The sequence below is a fragment of the Lithobates pipiens genome, unplaced genomic scaffold (genome assembly GCF_037356315.1).
Source record: "Lithobates pipiens isolate NorthernLeopardFrog02 unplaced genomic scaffold, aLitPip1_a1.2 Scaffold_18, whole genome shotgun sequence".
Lineage (NCBI taxonomy): Eukaryota > Metazoa > Chordata > Amphibia > Anura > Ranidae > Lithobates > Lithobates pipiens.
The window spans coordinates 406,306,514-406,325,403 of record NW_027507758.1 but is presented as its reverse complement, the minus strand read 5'-3'; the positions used below and the strand labels follow the sequence as shown (position 1 = coordinate 406,325,403).

Genomic DNA, 18,890 nt, shown 5'->3' with positions numbered 1-18,890 from the left:
AAAAAATACCGCTTTTCAAGTTATCGTATGATAATCTGATTGTTAGTACACAGCTTTTGAGAGCTGATCGTGACAGGTCGTGCAAAATTATCAGATCGGACAAGCATAATTTTTCACGTATACCAGATTGTACGATTTTTGTTTCAACAGTATTGTTTTTGTCCAAAAATACAATATCACTTCCGAATTTTTATTTTGTCATACGAGAAGTTTCGTAACTTTAGTAACCTCTTCATTTTTGATATGGAGACTAGCATGCAAAAAAAAAAAAAAGACAATTATTCGTCTGATAATCTCATTGTGTGTACCAGCCATAAGGAGGGCATGATGAGACAGGTTTTAGATTTAGTAAAGCTGAAGTCAGGGACTCTCCTGGGCATTTAGCATGGAGTTAACACTTTGGGCACAGGTCTAACGGCTTGTATCCTCTAGTGTGTACTCCACTTTTTTTGTATTACCCTTCAACCCTGATATACTGCAACCCTTTTCCTCTATAAATATGATATACTGTATATACTATACTGCAGACAATGATGTAAAAGGCAAGACGACCTCATGTGAATTTTCCCAATGGTACACAGACAGCAATAAAATAACCTGGCAGGGGTTTAACCCTTCCCTACTGTATCCAAAACAAAAAAAATTGTGGCTATACATATACTTTATTTATTTCAGTTACTTATATAGCGCCATTAATTTACGCAGCGCTTTACATATACATTGTACATTCACATCAGTTTCACATCAGTTTAACCACTTAAGGACCGCCGCATGGCAATGTACGTCGGCACAATGGCACCGACAGGCACAAGTACGTACATGTACGTGCTTGCCTTCCAGCGGGTAGGGGGTCCGATCGGACCCCCTCCCGCTGGCTACGGCGGTCCATTTAGTTTCAGGAGCGCCATCCCCTCTCGATCCCTCCTGACGAATGAGAAGCTTCCCCCGCCCTTGTAGTGTAAACACAGGCAGGGAGGAAGTGATGTCATTCTCCTCAGGGCGGTCTTTTGGACCGTACTGCAAGGAGAACACATAGTAAGTGCACCAAACACTACATTGACATGTAGGTACACATAGGCACACAAATTGGTGCCGCTAGGTAGCTAGTTATTTTTTTAGGTTCACCGCCAGGTTTTTATAGCGCTAGGTACCCCCATATACTACCCAATAAAGGGTTTAACCCCCTGATTTCCCCTAGAGTTAACCCTTTCACCAGTGATCACTGTATAAGTGTCACTGGTGACGCTGGATAGCCAATTAGTTATTTAGTTATTTAGGTTCCCCGTCAGGTTTTTATATAGCGTCCGGGACCCCCATATACTACCTAATAAAGGTTTTAACCCCCTGATTGCCCCTAGTTAACCCTTTCACCCCCTTTTGCCAGTGTCACTAAGCGATCGTTTTTCTGATCGCTGCATTAGTGTCACTGGTGCCGCTAGGTAGCTAGTTATTTTTTATGTTCACCGCTAGGTTTTTATAGCATTAGGTACCCCCATATACTACCCAATAAAGGTTTTAACCCCCTGATTGCCCCTAGAGTTAACCCTTTCACCAGAAATCACTGTATAAGTGTCATTGGTGACGCTGGTTAGCCAGTTAGTTATTTAGGTTCCTTGTCAGGTTTTTATATAGCGCCAGGGACCCCCATATACTACCTAATAAAGATTTTAACCCCCTGATTTCCCCTAGTTAACCCTTTCACCAGTGATCACCGTATAAGTGTTATGGGTGACTCTGGTTAGTTAGTTTGCTTTTTATAGCATCAGGGCACCCACCATTTATTACCCAATAAAGGTTTAACCCCCTGATCACCCGGCGGGTGATATCAATTAGGTTTTAGGGTCAGGGTCTGCGTCGCCCCAGGCAGCGCTAGGTTAGTGCCAGTACCGCTAACACCCATGCGCAAAGCATACACCTCCCATAGTGGTATAGTATCTGAACAGATCAATATCTGATCTGATCAGATCTATACTAGCGTCCCCAGCAGTTTAGGGTTCCAAAAAAACGCATTGTTAGCGGGATCAGCCCAGATACCTGCTAGCCCCTGCGTTTTGCCCCTCCGCCCAGCCCACCCAAGTGCAGTATCGATCGATTACCGTCACTTACAAAACACTAAACACATAACTGCAACGTTCACAGAGTCAGGCCTGATCCCTGCGATCGCTAAAAAATTTTTTTGGTAGTGTTTTATATTTAAATCCTGAAGGCAGTGCTTGGTTTTCGGGGTCCTGTACGTGGCTAGGCTCCCAAAAAGTCCCCCACATGTGGTATCCCCATACTCGGGAGAAGCAGCAGAATTTATTTTGGTGTGTAATTTCACTTATGCCCATAGCATGTGTGAGCAATATATCATTTAGTGACAACTTTGTGCAAAAAAAAAAAAAAAATTGTAATATTCCTGCAACTTGTGGCAAAATATAAAATATTTCATGAACTCAACCAACATGCCTCTCAGTAAATAGCTTGGGGGTGTCTACTTTCCAAACTGGGGTCATTTGGGGGGGGGGGGGTTGTGCTATTTTGGCATTTTATGGCCTTCGAAACTGTGATAGGTAGTGAGGAGTGAAATCAAAAATTTGCACCCTTAGAAATCCTGAAAGCAGTGATTGGATTTGGGGGTGCCGTACGTGGCTAGACTCACAAAAAGTCTCACATATGTGGTATCTCCGTACTCAGGAGAAGCAGCAGAATATATTTTGGGGTGCAATTCCACATATAACTATGGCATGTGTGAGCAATATATCATTTAGTGACAACTTTTTGTAAACTTTTTTTTTTTTGTCATTATTCAATTACTTGGGACAAAAAAAAAGTATTAAATGGGCTCAACATGCCCCTTAGCAATTTCCTTGGGGTATCTACTTTCCAAAATGGGTCATTTGGGGGGGTTTGCCATTTTAGCACCTCAAGAAATGAGATAGGCAGTCATAAATTAAAATAGTTTGTAGACGCTATAACTTTTGCGCAAACCAATAAATATACGCTTATTGACATTTTTTTTACTAAAGACATGTGGCTGAATACATTTTGGCCTAAATGTATGATTAAAATTTAGTTTATTTGATTTTTCTTATAACAGAAAGTAGAAAATATCTTTTTTTTTTTTTAATATATCGTAAAAAAGAAATATCGCAGAGGCAATCAAATACCATCAAAAGAAAGCTCTATTTGTGGGAAGAAAAGGACGCAAATTTCGTTCGGGTACAACATTGCATGACCACGCAATTACCAGTTAAAGCAGTGCAGTGCGAAATTGTAAAAAGACCTCTGGTTCTTAGGCTGACAATTAGTCCGGGGCTTAAGTGGTTAGAGATGATTTCAAAGCGGATGTGTTGCTGCACTTGACACATCCCTACTGCTCTTGGCACTACTTCCTGGACTCAATCAGGTGTTTTATTTGTCACCCAAAACCATTCATTTTGTTTTAGGAAGAGTTATAATGATACATTTTGAGTGAGGCCATACTTAATGATGCATACTGTAACATCCCATTTCTCTGAAATTACCCTAGAAATGCCCTTATTTTGCTATCCTTGATACCAATAGCTGTTTCTGCATTGAGCCTGGATTCACACTGTTGGGAATTGGTTGTAGGTTCCCCCACATACAATTTGCATAGCAGGAGATTGTGACTGACTCTCTATGGAGTCGGTTCACACATCTCCTGAGTGGCTCTGGTGCAAATTTGCACAGGAGTCCTGTGTGTCTTTTGGTATGTTTCAGGTCCAAATTCAGCCAAAAATTTGTGCTTAAATCGGACCTGAAACAGTGAATGGGGACACACTGGCTGTGAGCCGGGGGAAATGCTGCAGTGTGAACATAGCCTGAAAGATTCCACAGTTAGGTCAACTGAACTGTAATTATTTCTGAAAAGCACAGACAATATGAGTAGCAAATAATGAAAGAGGCACATGGTGGGTCTTCACAGTGCTCCTGAGTTAAAGTGGAATTCTAAACAAAACACTTTCTTCATTTTGGAATGAGTGGGGAAAGTACTGTATACAGTTTCTCAACTCACTATGACTGTGTGCCCGTTGAGAACATTTACCACCAGGAGAAAAGGGGAGGGGAAACGCACTACAATGCAACCTTCTAAGTCTTCCCCAGTCTATCCATAATTTGAGTTCCACTCTGGAGATAGATTGATAGATTGATAAATAGATAGATTGATCGCCCATATGCCAATTTCCATCAATATCCAGTGAATGCTGGATAGCATATAGCAGATTTGTGTGGAGCTCTACTTAAAGCTTTAGTGCACACTCCAAATTCAATTTAGCTATTATAAACAGGGCAGCACAGTGGCTTAGTGGTTAGCACTAATGCCTTACAGAACTGGAGTCCCTGGTTCAAGTCGTGGGCAGAACACTATCAGTAGTTCATGTTTTCCTTTTGTGGGTTTTTGTAGGTCCCACACTCCAAAGACATGCTAGTAAGTTAATTTGCTTCTGCCTAAATCTGCTCTTTGTGTGCACCCTCCAGCATTTGATAGGAAAAAGGAGACTCCTGCACAGTCGTGTGGCTAAGGGCCGGTTCACACTGCGAGCCGCGGCGAGGCGTCTCCGACTTCCTCGCCGCGACTTGCAGGGGGGGTCAGCGGCGACTTGCAGAGGACTTCTGCATAGAAGTCAATGCAAGTCGCCCCCGAAGTCGCCCCGAAGTAGTACAGGAACCTTTTTTCTGAGTCGGAGCGACTCGAGTCGCTCCTCTCAGAACGGTTCCATTGTACTCAATGGGGACGACTTGCGGGAGCGAGGCGAGGCGAGCCGTGTCGCCTCGCCTCGCGCCGCAGTGTGAACCGGCCCTAAATGTCTCTGTGTACCTAAAAGACCTAGTGTTTTAATATATAAATATAATCAAGTAATAACGGTGTACACATCACTTTATTCAAAACAGTATAAATACTTAAAGACTGCGTTACGCCACATATAAACATAAATCATAAAACCATAATCTATATCCAGTGGTCAGGTATTCGACTCAATGGATGTATACTTAAATAAAAGTCTAAATAAATGGAAGCAGGCACTACCTTGTGCAAACCATATACAAACACATAAAATAAATAAAGGTGCATAAAAATGTGTGAAACAATCTACAAATAAAAAGTGCACATTATAATAGAAAATAGGGTGTCTTCAAAGAGCCAAAAGTGCTCCAGTCTTCTTTAAAAAGTGCTCCACCATGTGCATATCAGGCTTCAGCAAAACTCAGATCTAAAGCAAGGGGGATAAAGACAGGATCTTCTCCTAAATGTTCATTCTCATCAGGATACAATGGCCCAGAAAAAACAACAAAGGAGGGATATATATATATATAGTGTAATATGTTTTATTCATCGAAAGGACAAAAGATAAAAACTATGCACTCACATGTGTAAATAAGTATATCTGCACTGACACACACACAGCTTAGGAACTGTAGGAAAAGGGTAAGACCTGAGCAGGAGTGCTGCATGTATAAGTCTGGAGGCTGAATGTTCGTTTGTTTTGATGGAAGAAAACCCCTGTAAGGGAAAACTCATGTTTTGTGTTTTCTGGAACTTTCTTTGTGTGTGTGCGTTATCACATTCTGCATGGCAGTCCCAGGCTTGAGCAGTTAGGGAGTGTTGAGGAAAGGCCTGGTGACCTACCATGTAAAAAAAGGTCCTAAAAGAGGAAGTAAACCCTGATGGGTTTACTTCCTCTTTGATTCCCTGCAAAGGTAAAGCATAATGGACTACTATGCATCGCATAGTAGTCCATTATGTGTCACTTACCTGACACAGGAGCCAGTGAAGTCACCGCCGTCCCCTTGTGTACGGAGCCTCCATCTTCTTGGTGGGTCTCGCTGCTCCGGCGCTGTCATTCGATGGAGCCACGACGACTTCACTCCTGCGCAGGAGCCGCCACTCGTGGCATATCACCGTTAACAGCGGCACGCTCAGTGCGCCGTTGTCTATGGTGCATGCGCCGTAGACAGCGGTGCCTGTCTTTTGGCAAATATCTCCTAAACCGTGTAGGTTTAGGAGATATTTCTTTGTCCTACAGGTAAGCCTTAATCTAGGCTTACCTGTAGGTCAAAGTGGTTTGTAAGGGTTTACAACCACTTTTAAGTGGTTCTAAAGCCAAAACGTTTTTTACCTTAAAGCGGAGTTCCGCCAAAAAAAATTAAAAGTCAGGGAGGAGGATTTGCCAGACATTGCGTTGGCGATCTTTCCCCGGAAGTGGGAGCAGATACCTGGATTTGACAGGTATCTGCTCCCCCCTTCTCCATGAAAGGTGCCAAATAGTACACGGGGGGGATCCGAACAGCGGACGGTCCTTTTCTGGGTGGAACTCTGCTTTAATGCGTTCCTTACATTAAGGTAAAAAACGTTTTCACATTTTCAGTCTTTCCCCTTCCCTGTATGAAGGGGAAGAGAGGGAGAGGGGTGAAGAGATCCAGCGCTGTGCACGGCTGCATCTCTTCTCCCCTCTCTTACGCTTTACAAGGGGGACTTGAGCAGCAGCAGGAGCCTTGGCTACTACTACTGTCAATCAAGTGCAGTGAGGAGTAAGCAGGGGTGGGGTTAGGCACCACTGTGTATCTATGGAGCACACTGTTCAGGAGCAAGTACACACAATGTGCCCCAATAGCAAGCCGCTTGCTTTGGGGAGCACACAAAGTAGAGGAGGATCAAAGATCGCAGGTCAGGGACCCAAGAAGAGGAAGATCGGGGCCACTCTGTACAAAACCACTGCACAGAGCAGGTAAACATAACATGTTTGATATTTTAAATAAAAAAAATGTACCCTTTAGTAACACTTTTATCTAATATGGTTTCCACAGAATCGCAGCAAGTCCAATTCAACTGAACAGATATAAATGTATATACATATTATGAACTAGCTGTAAAAAGATCCAAACCTACCCCCGATCGTGGTTCATATACTTAGCTTAGCTATCTTTTCCCCATAACTGTACAATGACACCAACAATTAACAACCACAGCCAATACTGTCAATTACATACACACTCTGGCAGACCCATGTGATAGCACTGGGGCTTGATGAGTAATACACTCTGAGGAAACAGGGCGCATATAACGTTTTCCCATACCCAAAGGTGAAGTTACAGATGCATTATAGGAAAATATAGACATTGGAGGGTGCCTAGTACAAAGTAGGGGAATGGATTTCCTTTTCATAATATGTTCACTGTAAATATAATTAGGACCAAGGTGTATGTCAAACCAAATTTATTCTCAAGATTTGGATAGGGTGGAGAAGGATTAGAACTCCTGTCTAGATTTATTAACTATCCAGGGCTTTGTTAGGGAGCTTTCCACTCTTTAATATTAACATTGATTGGACCCTGGGCAAACATTTTCTTGCCCCCCCCCCTTTAGACATATAACAAATAGCAGAAAGACTCAAAATCAGTTTACTGCAGCAGATCAGGCGATTGCTATTGGTTGCCAGAGGTTACAGCACACATTAGGGCTCACTGATTAGTTGCTAGAGGTTGCTGCACATCATTTCTGTTTGCTGATTCGTTGCTAGAAGTTACTGCACATCATTACTGCTCACTGAGCAGTGGTGCAATTCCAGATATTTATTTGAGTAAAGTGGCACATTTATCAAGCGATTAGCTTAGGGTTGTGTAAATTTAGTGCTAGACGCACAACCACATCATTACTGCTCAATGATTGGTTACTAGAGTACTGCACATTATTACTGCTCACTGATTGGTTGCTATAGGTTACTGCTTATCATTACCGCTCACATATTGGTTGTTAGAGGTTATAGCACATCATTATCACTCACTGATTGGGTACTAGAGGCTACTGCACATCATTTCTGCCAAAACTTTGTTTTGTTTTGAATCGCGTGGGTAAGGATTAGAACTCTGTCAGGTTTTACTTTTATTCAGGGCTCTTTACAACGATTTTCCCTTACTTTCTGTTATGAAGAGAACATTTTAGTGTGTGAAAAATTTGTAATAGGGAAACAGTCAATAAAAAGTTAATATGGGTTTTACGGTTTATACATCTGACTGTGTTGCTGTTGGAGAGTTTCCCTCACTTCCTGTCTGGTGAAAAGGTTGTCCCCGGGACAGGAAGTGGGGATAAATCTGTCTAACTGAGCCCCAAACAGCAGTAAATCTTGACAAAATTGTAATCCACACTATCCAAAAAAAAAGTTTGGGCTACAGTTAAACTTTAATAATTTATTTAATTTCCATTACAGCAATTTAACCACATATACGTCGGCAGAAGGGCTCGTATAGGCAGAATCACGTACCTGTACATTGCCCTTTAAGAGGCGGCCAGCAGGCGTGCGCACGCCGCTGCCTCCGGCAAGCTCCGTGAGTTGGGTCGCAGGTCCCACGGACCCGATCGCCTCGGGGATACCCGCGATCACCTCACGGGGAGGAAGAACAGGGAAATGTTAATGTAAACAAGCATCTCCCCGTTCTGCCTAATGACAGTGTCACTGATCTCAGCTCCGTGTGAACATAGTAGAGATCAGTGACGTGTCATACACATCCACGCCCCCCCCCCCCCCACAATTAGAAACATGCTCCTAGGACACACTTAACCCCTACACTGCCACCTAGTGGTGAACCCCTTCACTGCCAGTGTCATTTACACAGGAATCAGTGCATTTGTATAGCAGTGATTGCTGTATAAATGACAATGGTCCCAAAATTGTGTCAAAAATGTCCGATGTGTCCGCCATAATGTCGCAGTCACGATAAAAATCGCTGATCACCGCCATTTAAAAAAAAAATTATTAATAAAAATGCCATACAACTATCCCCTATTTTGTAAACGCTATAACTTTTGCGCAAACCAATCAATAATTGCTTATTGTGTTTTTTTTACCAAAAATATGTAGTATAATACGTATCAGCCTAAACAGAGGAAAACTTTTTGTTTATATATTTTTGGGGGATATTTATAATCGCAAAAAGTAAAAAATAATTCTTTTTTTTTCAAAATTGACGTTCTTATTTTATTTATAGCGCAAAAAATAAAAACCGTAGAGGTGATCAAATACCACCAAAAGAAAGCTCTATTTGTGGGAAAAAGAGGACATCAATTTTGTTTGGGAGCCATGGCGCAATTGTCAGTTAAAGCAAAGCAGTGCCGAATCAGAAAAAGTGCTCTGGTCAGGAAGGGGGTAAATTCTTCCGGGGCTGAAGTGGTTAAATATCCCTAAACCATTGACAATATATTTTTTACATTCACAGAAGAAAGCGAAAACTGGCATATGGTTTATCACAGCTGTCTCATTGAAATAACTGTGATCAAAAACTATTCTTAAAAGAACATTAGATTAGAGATATTTTTAATGAAGAGAAATTGGTTCTTCAAATTGTTATTTCCGTTGTGCTAACGATAGAATGTTTATTAACTCATTGCATTCCGGCAAAGGAAAATTCTGTCAACACAATAAATATGATAATGCACAAGAATACTTCATACTCTGTATGTAATCTAATAGGTGTGACTGTATTCATGCTAGAACTCAGGTTTAATTAAAAATCAAATACTAATTTAAAATACTGAACTAAAAATAGTTCATTTTGTTTTTCTCCCATCAAAGCGAGAATAGTTCTATTGAAGCCTAGTGCCTGACACCTTTAAAGCTGAACTGTAAACTGTAGCCATCCAGACTATGGTGTAAAAATTCTGCTGACGGTCTGAAAATGTCATCCCCCTTTATAAGCTCTATCTGAAAATGTCATCCCCTTAATAGTTCTTTACCTTTTACTGGATTTAGCTTCTGTTCAGCAATTGCATCCTGCCCAGATGACTGGTTGCAGATAAATTGTATAGAGACAGTTCCAGGAAAGAGATTCAGGACAACACACTGGCAATGCCTGCATTTTCAGTAATGCCAACTCTATGATCTTTAAATTGAATCATTCCCAGGATTAAAGCTGGGACGTACCAGTCACCATGCTGCTCTAAGACAAAGGTGGTCCTGAAGACTTGCATTGCTGTGCCAGGGAAAGCACCTCTCTGTCTCCCTCCCACCCCACCTCATTGACCAGGCTGCACGCTGCACCCCTCACCTTCCCTTTCCCATACACACACACTGTCACACACTGCTGTACCATGCCAAGGGAAGGGCCAAAAATAAATAAGTGGACCTTGCTTGGTAGTGCAAGGTATCCTTTGAAAAACGTTTAATGTGAACCATAATGCAATCAAAGCATAGTACTATCCTTTAACACTGAACTCCAGGCAAACATCTAAATACACAGACAAAATGCACAAAGGGGGTTGTTTTACCTGCCAAAAGGTTTGTTTTTCTGTCTACACAGTGGGCTCAAATGTGCATATAAACAACAAAGCTCATATAGTTACACAATCATAAGTCATGTGCAGAAAAATGTAAAACAAATGAAAACGGTCCGATACATCATCCAGCTAGGTTGTAAGTAAAAAACGTGAGAAAAGTCCCATATGTCATCCAATTAGGTTAGATCATCCAATTAGATTGTACGTGTTCAGAAAAAAAACCAACAACACCACAGTTCATGTGCCACAAGTAAAGGTAAATCTTCCACAGTATCAGAAATCTTCCACCATGGACTGTCACCAAAAAGTGTTACCCAAGTGCCCAATCAGGTGTCTCCTCGCCTGATGTGATGGACCCTTTAAGTGTCACTTGTATGTGACTCAGCACATTGTGAATGTTACACCTTTTTATTCTTTTATTAAAAAGCCACTGGCAATACTACACAATTGAATCTTCTTTGCATATATCTCTTTGAGCCCATTTATCCAAGAAATGCAGAATATGGAGATGCGAGCTGGGTGCTGCTGACCTGTCGCCTATGTGATTAAAGTGATAATAAAAGGCAACAATTTAATTTTATTTTTAAATAACAAACATGTCATACTTACCTGCTCTGTGCAAGGGTTTTTGACACAAAGCAGTCCCGATTCTCCTCATCTAGGGTCCCTCGCTGACTCTCCTGGCTCCTGGCAGATTGCAATGGGGGGCACCCAAGCAGGTGCGCTCCCAAGCCGCTGCTCTGCGTGTCCATTCACACACACACACACAGCCGCAGCTTGGCTCTGCCCCCTCTCTCTCCTCATTGGATCACTGGCTGTGACTGCCAGAAGCGGGAGCCAATGAAGGGGGAGGGGGGGACCAGGCAGAGCCGAGGCTCCAGTACAAAGTGCTGGAGAAAGATCAGGCTCAGGTAAGTATTAGGGAGGACAGGATGGGGGGCTGCTGCTCACAGAAAGTTTTTTTACCTTCATGCATAGAATGCATGAAGGTAAAAAACCTTGAACCTTTATAAATACTTGAAAACGCTTTGGACCAGCCTGATTATTTAAAGGGATCCATCACTTCAGGTGAGGAGACACCAGATTGAGCACGTGGGTGACACTCTGGTGGCAGTCCATGGTGGAACATTTTTGATACTTTGGAAGATTTTACTAGTGGCACATGAACTGTGTGTGTTTTCTGGACACTTACAATCTAACTGGATGATCTAACCCAGGGGTCTCAAACTGGTGGCCCTCCAGCTGTTGGGAAACTACAAGTCCCATCATGCCTCTGCCCTTTGGGAGTCATGCTTGTAACTGTCAGCCCTGCAATGCCTCATGGGACTTGTAGTTTTGCAACAGCTGGAAGGCCGCCAGTTTGAGACCCCTGATCTAACCTAATTGGATGAAACATGGGATTGTTTCCAAGTTTTTATTTATTACAACCTAGTTGGATGATGTATGGAATTGTTTTCATGTTTTTTACTTTTTTCTGCACATGACTTATGATGATTGTGTAAATGAATAAGTTTTGTTGTCTATATGTATATTGGAGTCCAGATTTCATAATATTATATTAACCCCTTCCCACCTGAGGGTAAAACAAATTGTAATGCCTAAGCACAATTTTGACATGTGTTTGGAAAATCGTACATATCACAACTACTTTTGTACATCCAGGTGAATTATACCTTGTTTTTGTCAGGACAAGTTGGGATTTCATTTGATAGTAAGTGGTTATGGATATCTACTGATTTTTTTATTATCAAAGTAAAACTGGCCCAAAATAGTAAAAAAAAATATATTTTTTTTTTAATGTGGCTGTAGATTTCTTGTTACTAACATAACCTACCACCAAAGAAAAACCCCAAATAAATTATCCTGTTCCTGATTATTGCAGCAATACCACACATGTGTATGTCAGTTGTTGTTTGGACCCGTAGTACAGCCTTGGACCCGTAGTACAGCCCAGAAGCAATAGTGTGCATTGCTTTTTTTTCTTCCTTTTCTTATTTTTTTGTCCTACTTAAAACACACTGACACTACCTGACACTTATTAAAAAAAAAAAAAAAAAAATCCTGCTCAAAATATACGGACCCTGACACTGACCCAAACACTAACCCTGGCAGTAACCTAGATCAAACCTTGATCTGAGTATTTTTTCTTTTCTTTTTTCTTATTTCTTAAATTTTTCTTTACACACAGTATTTTTTCCTATCTGCAAGGACAGAGGAAGATACATTGTATCTTTCTTCTACATTGACAGTGAAAGAAAAACACAGGAGCCAACTTCACAGTGACTGATCACTGTGGTAGCCAATCAGAGGCTACCACAGCTACCAGATGACCAGGAACCAGGAGATCTGGGTCCTCCTTGTTAGCACGGAGCTCGGGCTCTTCGTAAGGCCCTGGTTCCTGTGCTGGGAGTGTGCTGTGCGGCTCGCTCCCAGCACAAAGTGAGATACATATATATGCGGTCCCACAAAAAAAAGGCCAGTGCATTGGGGCTGCATATATGTGTTACGTCAGGGGGAAGGGGTTAAGGAGCGCTTCACTGTTAGTAGGTATACATTTATTAATATTAGGGTGGTGCATGCACTGTGGAGTGATAGCTGCTTTTTTATGGTTTATACATTTTTTATGGTAGTGTATTTTTTATAAATAATAGCATGGGGTTTATGTACCTTATTTTTTTGAGATTTACACAGGTCTGCCAAAACATACAGCAGGAAAGGAGACCTTCATTTTCTCTGCTGCAGGGCATTTGTTTTTTGTTTTTTTACCTGTGAAATACCAAAGAAAGCATCTCATACAATAATGCAATTGATAGGCATCCAGGTGGATTATACCTTGTTTTTGTCAGGACAGATTGGGCTATCATTTACTAGTAAATGGTTATTGATATCCATAACTGCAAGGCAAAACCACCCCCCTGATGTGTGGCATTGAAGGGCAACAGTGTGGGGCAACCTTACAACTTCCCAATCCAAAGGCGACTGCACATGTTCAAAAAATATGAGACGCCTTTGCAAGAGGTAAATCTGTAACACCGGTGGAGACAAGCGCTTATGGGAGTACCCTACCCACCCCCCACGAAGCCCACAGTCACACTGGTGCGACTTGTCATGTGATTTGATCGTTTCAAATCGCATGACAAGTCACACCCTATTGTCCGCAATGGAAGTGGTCAAAACGGTGCGACTCCGACACCACCGGAGTCACACCGTTTTTGAAAGTAGTTCTTACGCTATCAAGTCAGAGTCACAGAGATGTCCTTGAAGTCCCACTGACATGCAGCTTAGAAATTGTGTGATTTCAAAGCCACATTCGGTGTGATCGAACACTAAAAGTAGAAGCAGCTGAATAATGAGTTTGTCTCACAGTCCCTCTGCTATTTCCTCCTATCAGCATTCCCCTTGCACTGCATCACAACGTGTGCTGCTTTTCCCTACCATTCACCTTTAACAGGGAACTTTACTTCTATTTATCTATTCAATTTCATGTCCATTTTACAGCAGCAAGCAATGTTTGATTTAATTTTTGTTCTACAGCTGATAAATCATACAGTATACATTTTCTCTTTCATTTAATCTCTGGCCTTTTGCATCTGTATTTAGTTTGTAATCTCCGCTGCTTTTGTTAAAGATTTATGCATTGAAAATTAATTACAGAATACATATTATTATGTTTGAGTCATCTTTACAGGTAGAGTTAATTTAGACTGAAGTGAATTTTCAGGAAGGTGTGTATGTCTCTGTATAATATTCATTTAACATACTCCAGACAAGCAGATCCTTCATCTGTTACCATGGCAGCAATAAGCTATCTATTCTCAGCACCCGCCTGGACAAGTCCCCCTGATAGAATACCTGTATTATTCTGAGGAGAGCAGACGATTCTTCTATTTTGCATCATTTTATGTTCATTCCCTTCTTTTCGAGCTCTTCTCTTGCATTCTGCCGAGTCCCTAAGTGTCATCAAACCATAGCATTAAGAAATGTAGAACAATTTTTGTCTGCTTTAATACATTTTGTACCTTTATGCAAATGCCAATGTTTAACAAGTAGTTTTATTCCCAGTAGTAGTGTATATACATTTGTTAGGCCTCTTGCATACAGGTGTAAAAATTTACTGATGTTTATATACAGGATCTTGCTAGCAGAAAGATCCTACAAGTTATGTTCGGTAAAGACCCTGGGGGTTATTTACTAATGGAAAATCCACTTTGTACTGCAAGTGCACTTGGAAGTAAAGTCGCTGTAGATCCGAGGGGGACATGCAAGGAAAATAAAAAACAACATTTTAGCTTGCGCATGATTAGATGATAAAATCAGCAGAGCTTCCCCTCATTTCAGATCTACCCCTTAGATTTACAGCGACTGCACTTCCAAGTGCATTTTCAGTGCACTTTCAAGTGCACTTGCAGTGCAAAGTGGATTTGCCTTTGGTAAATAACCTCCCTTGTGTCTACCTGAATGTGACCTGGTATCAGCCCCTTGCAGTACCTGTGGAGCAGGCCTGGAGTGTCAGAAGAGGACGCATAGCACATGGATCAGTTTTTGACAAAAAGCATGCTGATAGGAAGAAAAAGCAGAATGGCAAAAAGATGTGCTTATCACTGTGCTTATTTTCCAGAATGACCTGGGCTCAGACGAAGTGTGTTAAATCAGGGGTTGACAAATTTGCTTGGAATCTAGGAGCCAGCTTAAAAAGTTAGGAGCCAGGTCCGTGACGGCGATCCGGACCTGTCCCTGGCCTGACATGGAGACGAGTGAGGGGAAGATAGCAGCGCCGTCGCCGCCCCCCCCCCCGTCTCCAAGTCATTGCCCATAGCTCTTAGAGGGACATTTTATTTATTTTTTTCAAATGACAGTTTTTTTTTCAATTGCATTTTAGTGTAAATATGAGATCCGAGGTCTCTCTGACCCCAGATCTCATATTTAAGAGGACCTGTCATGCTTTTTGTATTACAAGGGATTTTTACATTCCTTGTAATAAGAATAAAAGTGACACAACATTTTTTTTAAAAGAACAGTGGAAAAAAAAAAGTTAAAATAAGCAGAAATTTTTTTTTTAAACGCGCCCTGTCCTGCCCGCATATAAAATCGGTGTTCGAACCACACATAGGAGGTAGCGCCGTGATCGGTAGAGCGAGAGCAATAATTCTAGCCCCAGACCTCCTCTGTAACTCAAAACGTGCAACCTGTAGAATTTTTTTAAACGTCGCCTATGGAGATTTTAAAGGGTAAAAATTTGTCGCCATTCCATGAGCGGGTGCAATTTTGAAGCGTGACATGTTGGGTATCAATTTACTCGGCGTAACATTATCTTTCACAATATAAAAAATAATTGGGCTAACTTTACTGTTGTCTTATTTTTTTATTAACTAAATTATTTTTCCCAACAAAAGTGCGCTTGTAAGTCCGCTGCACAAATACGGTGTGACAGACAGTATTGCAACAACCACCATTTTATTCTCTAGGGTGTTAGAATAAAAAATATATAAAATGTTTAGGGGGTTCTAAATAAAGGGAAGAGGCAGGTAATATAAAACAGGCAGAGGAAACTTCATTAGCATTGCTGGTTTGTCATACCAACAGCGACCACAAGAGGGCGCCAGATTCCATAAGGAATCATAGGACCGCAGAAGGCCTCAAAGCCGCGGCCTAAATTTTCGGCCGCCGGCGGAACGGCCCGACGCGATCACGCTGGGGGGGTCCACAGAGACAGGATACCCCCAGCTGTGCTGCCCCAGGCGCGAGGTCGCTATTTCTAGTCGCCAATGCGACCGGGCGCCCGGGTTTTGTCGAGCCCTGTGTTAAATGATGCTGATTATTACACTTAGAACATTTACCAACGTAAAAAAGTTCCAACAATTTCTATAATTTTGTTTGTGGCTGGAGCTCTGCATTAACATGGGTCAGGTATGATCTGAATTCCACCACTGTGCCAGAAATACACTATATTACCAAAAGTATTAGCATGGCATCCAAATCTTAGTTTGTAGGGTTCAATATTAAGTTGGCCCACCCTTTGTGGTTATAACGGCTTCAACTCTTCTTGGAAGGCTGTCCACAAAGTAGTGTGTCTATGGAAATGTTTGACCATTCTTCCAGAAGCAGATTTGTGAGGTCATGCACCAGGGGCGGACTGACAACTCATGGGGCCCCCGGTCAATAGGAGATTATGGGGGCCCCCAGGCAATCAGAGATTATGGGGCCACACAGTATACAATCACACAGTATACACAGACATGTTTCTATTGGCTGAGAAAGTACTGGAGAGGTGGGGCAGCTATAATCTCAGGATTTTTAGACCAAAAGGATGTCAGTAAGGGATATTTCAGAGACAGATGTAAAAAAAAAACAGATTTTTACATACTGTCCCTGGGTTTACTGAAGCTGGCAACCCTGATGGGGCCCCCTAGTGGCCTGGGACCCTCGGGCAGTGCCTGAGTGGTTGAATGGTCAGTCCGCCTCTGTCATGCACAGATGTTTGAGAGAAGGCCTGGCTTGCAGTCGCAGCTCTAATTTATCACAAAGTTGTTCTATTAAATTGAGGTCAGGACTCTGGCAGGCTAGTTAAAGTGGAGGGCCACCCTGAAAACAAAAAAATATTAAAAATTACAAAAAAATATAAAAAACAAAAAATGAAAAAAAAATTTTTTTTTACTTACCAGAAATGCCTGTTGCTAGGCACTTTCTCCTAATCTTCCTCTTCCTCCTCCGCGGAGATCTTCTGTCTTCGTCGCGGCGTCTTCTGGGTAATGGGTCGCGCTGTGTTCTGGGAACTGTGTGTTCCAGAACACAGCGCGTCCCATTCAGAAAGCGCTGCGGGACTCGCGCATGCGCAGTAGCTGCGGGACTCGCGCATGCGCAGTAGGAAACGGGCAGTGAAGCCGTAAGACTCCACTGCCTGTTTCCCTTACAAGGAATGGCGGCGTCGGGACCCGAGAGCCGAGGGACGGGTCGGCCTCGGGCGGCCGACATCGCGGGCGCCCTGGACAGGTGAGTGTGTTGATTAAGTCAGCAGCTGCAGTGTTTGCAGCTGCTGACTTTTTTTTTTTTTCGTATAACCGACCCTCCTCTTTAAGTTCCCCCACCCCAAACTCGCTCATCCATGTCTTTATGGACCCTATGGACTAAAACTGGGATCCTATAAAAGTTCAAGATCGTGTAAAGGCAGGCATCCCAATACTTTTGGTAATATAGTGTATATGCATAAAATTCTTTTCTAGCTGCTAAGGTTGCAATTTATGCATATACGATCGTTTACGATCGTAAATACTAGCACTAAACAGCAGCATAATCTGTGCTAAAATGAGATACTCTTCATGGCGGTCCTATCTTCCTGAGAATCAAAAAGGATAGAACTTCCCCCATGCACCACCGAACAGGACCACCTAGGATGATGAACTGTGACCACAAATAGATGCACAACAGCTTTTTTGCCCCTCTTCTGTACAGGGACACCAAACTTTGAAAAATTGAAAAATAAGATGAAGGCGCACCAGCCTAGTGCATTATCATAAAGTATTTTAAAAAAATACTGTAAGAAAGACCCCTTTCACACTGGAGGCGTTTTTCAGGCGCTTAAGCGTTAAAAATAGCACCTGTAGATGATGCCTTCCTGACCCTCACCAATCCTATCGTTACCCTACCTAACCTCCAAGCCCTTTTGACCCGCTTTGCCGCTATTTCAGGCCTCCAAATCAACACCCACAAAACAACTGCCCTGAACGTTACTCTCCCAGGTCCCCTAGCCTTGCATCTCCAATCCTCCTTCCCCTACTGCTGGGCAAGCTCCTCGCTGGACTACTTGGGCATCAAGTTGACCCCTTCTTATGCCTCCCTTTTCTCAGCCAACTACTTCCCACTCTTGCACACTATCACAGCTCTTATGGCGTCTTGACAATTCCCCACCATATCCTGGATTTGCCGTATCCATTCGGTCAAGGTGACCATTCTTCCAAAGATTCTCTACTTTTTCCAAACTCTCCCTGTCCGGGTTCCTGCTTTCTATCTGCAGCTACTTCAGAACAGAATCCTCACCTTTATTTGGGCACATAAGAACCCCAGGGTTTCCCGCTTTACTCTCTATGCGCATAGGTTACGGGGCGTGTTGGGTGTTCCAGACGTCACTAAATACTGCCAGGTAGCTCAAATATCCCATCTGACATCCCCCTATGGGTTCTTCTGGAGGTACCTAACTGCACCGGTTCCTATCTCAGCCTTATTGTGACTACCCCCCAAAATGAGACCTCCTTCTGCTAGCCCCCTCATGATACACAGCCTGAAACTATGGGACTCGATACGATACTCAGGCAAACGTATGTCCCCATTCCTGCTGCTGCAGCCCCTCTTGAATAACCCTTTGTTCCCACCTGGCTCGGAACAACCCCACCTTTTTTCGTGGTGGCCTGCCCATGGGGTCTCATTGGTTCGCCACTTTCTTAATACCTGTGCCTTCCCTACGTGGTCCTCGATTCAAGAGATCCACAACCCTCTGCTCCGGGGAGCTCTTCCATTACATTCAGCTGTGGCATTGGATAACTCCCCTCCAGCGCCTTGACTCCTTTCCCTACCAAATGACGGACTTTGAACACATTGCCAGCGCTGTCCAGGAGCTTTCAGC

The 18,890-nt window shown here is 42.6% G+C and overlaps 1 protein-coding gene across 2 annotated transcripts in view; it reads right to left on the bottom strand.

Moving 5' to 3' along the window:
- Positions 1 to 18,890, bottom strand: part of ZMAT3 (zinc finger matrin-type 3) — a 99,783-nt gene that overhangs the window by 22,342 nt on the left and 58,551 nt on the right. For both annotated transcript variants that reach the window (XM_077487938.1, XM_077487937.1), the window contains one exon: positions 14,126 to 14,223. In XM_077487938.1, coding sequence (XP_077344064.1) covers positions 14,126 to 14,223 — 98 coding nt within the window. The remainder of the gene's footprint in view (positions 1 to 14,125; positions 14,224 to 18,890) is intronic.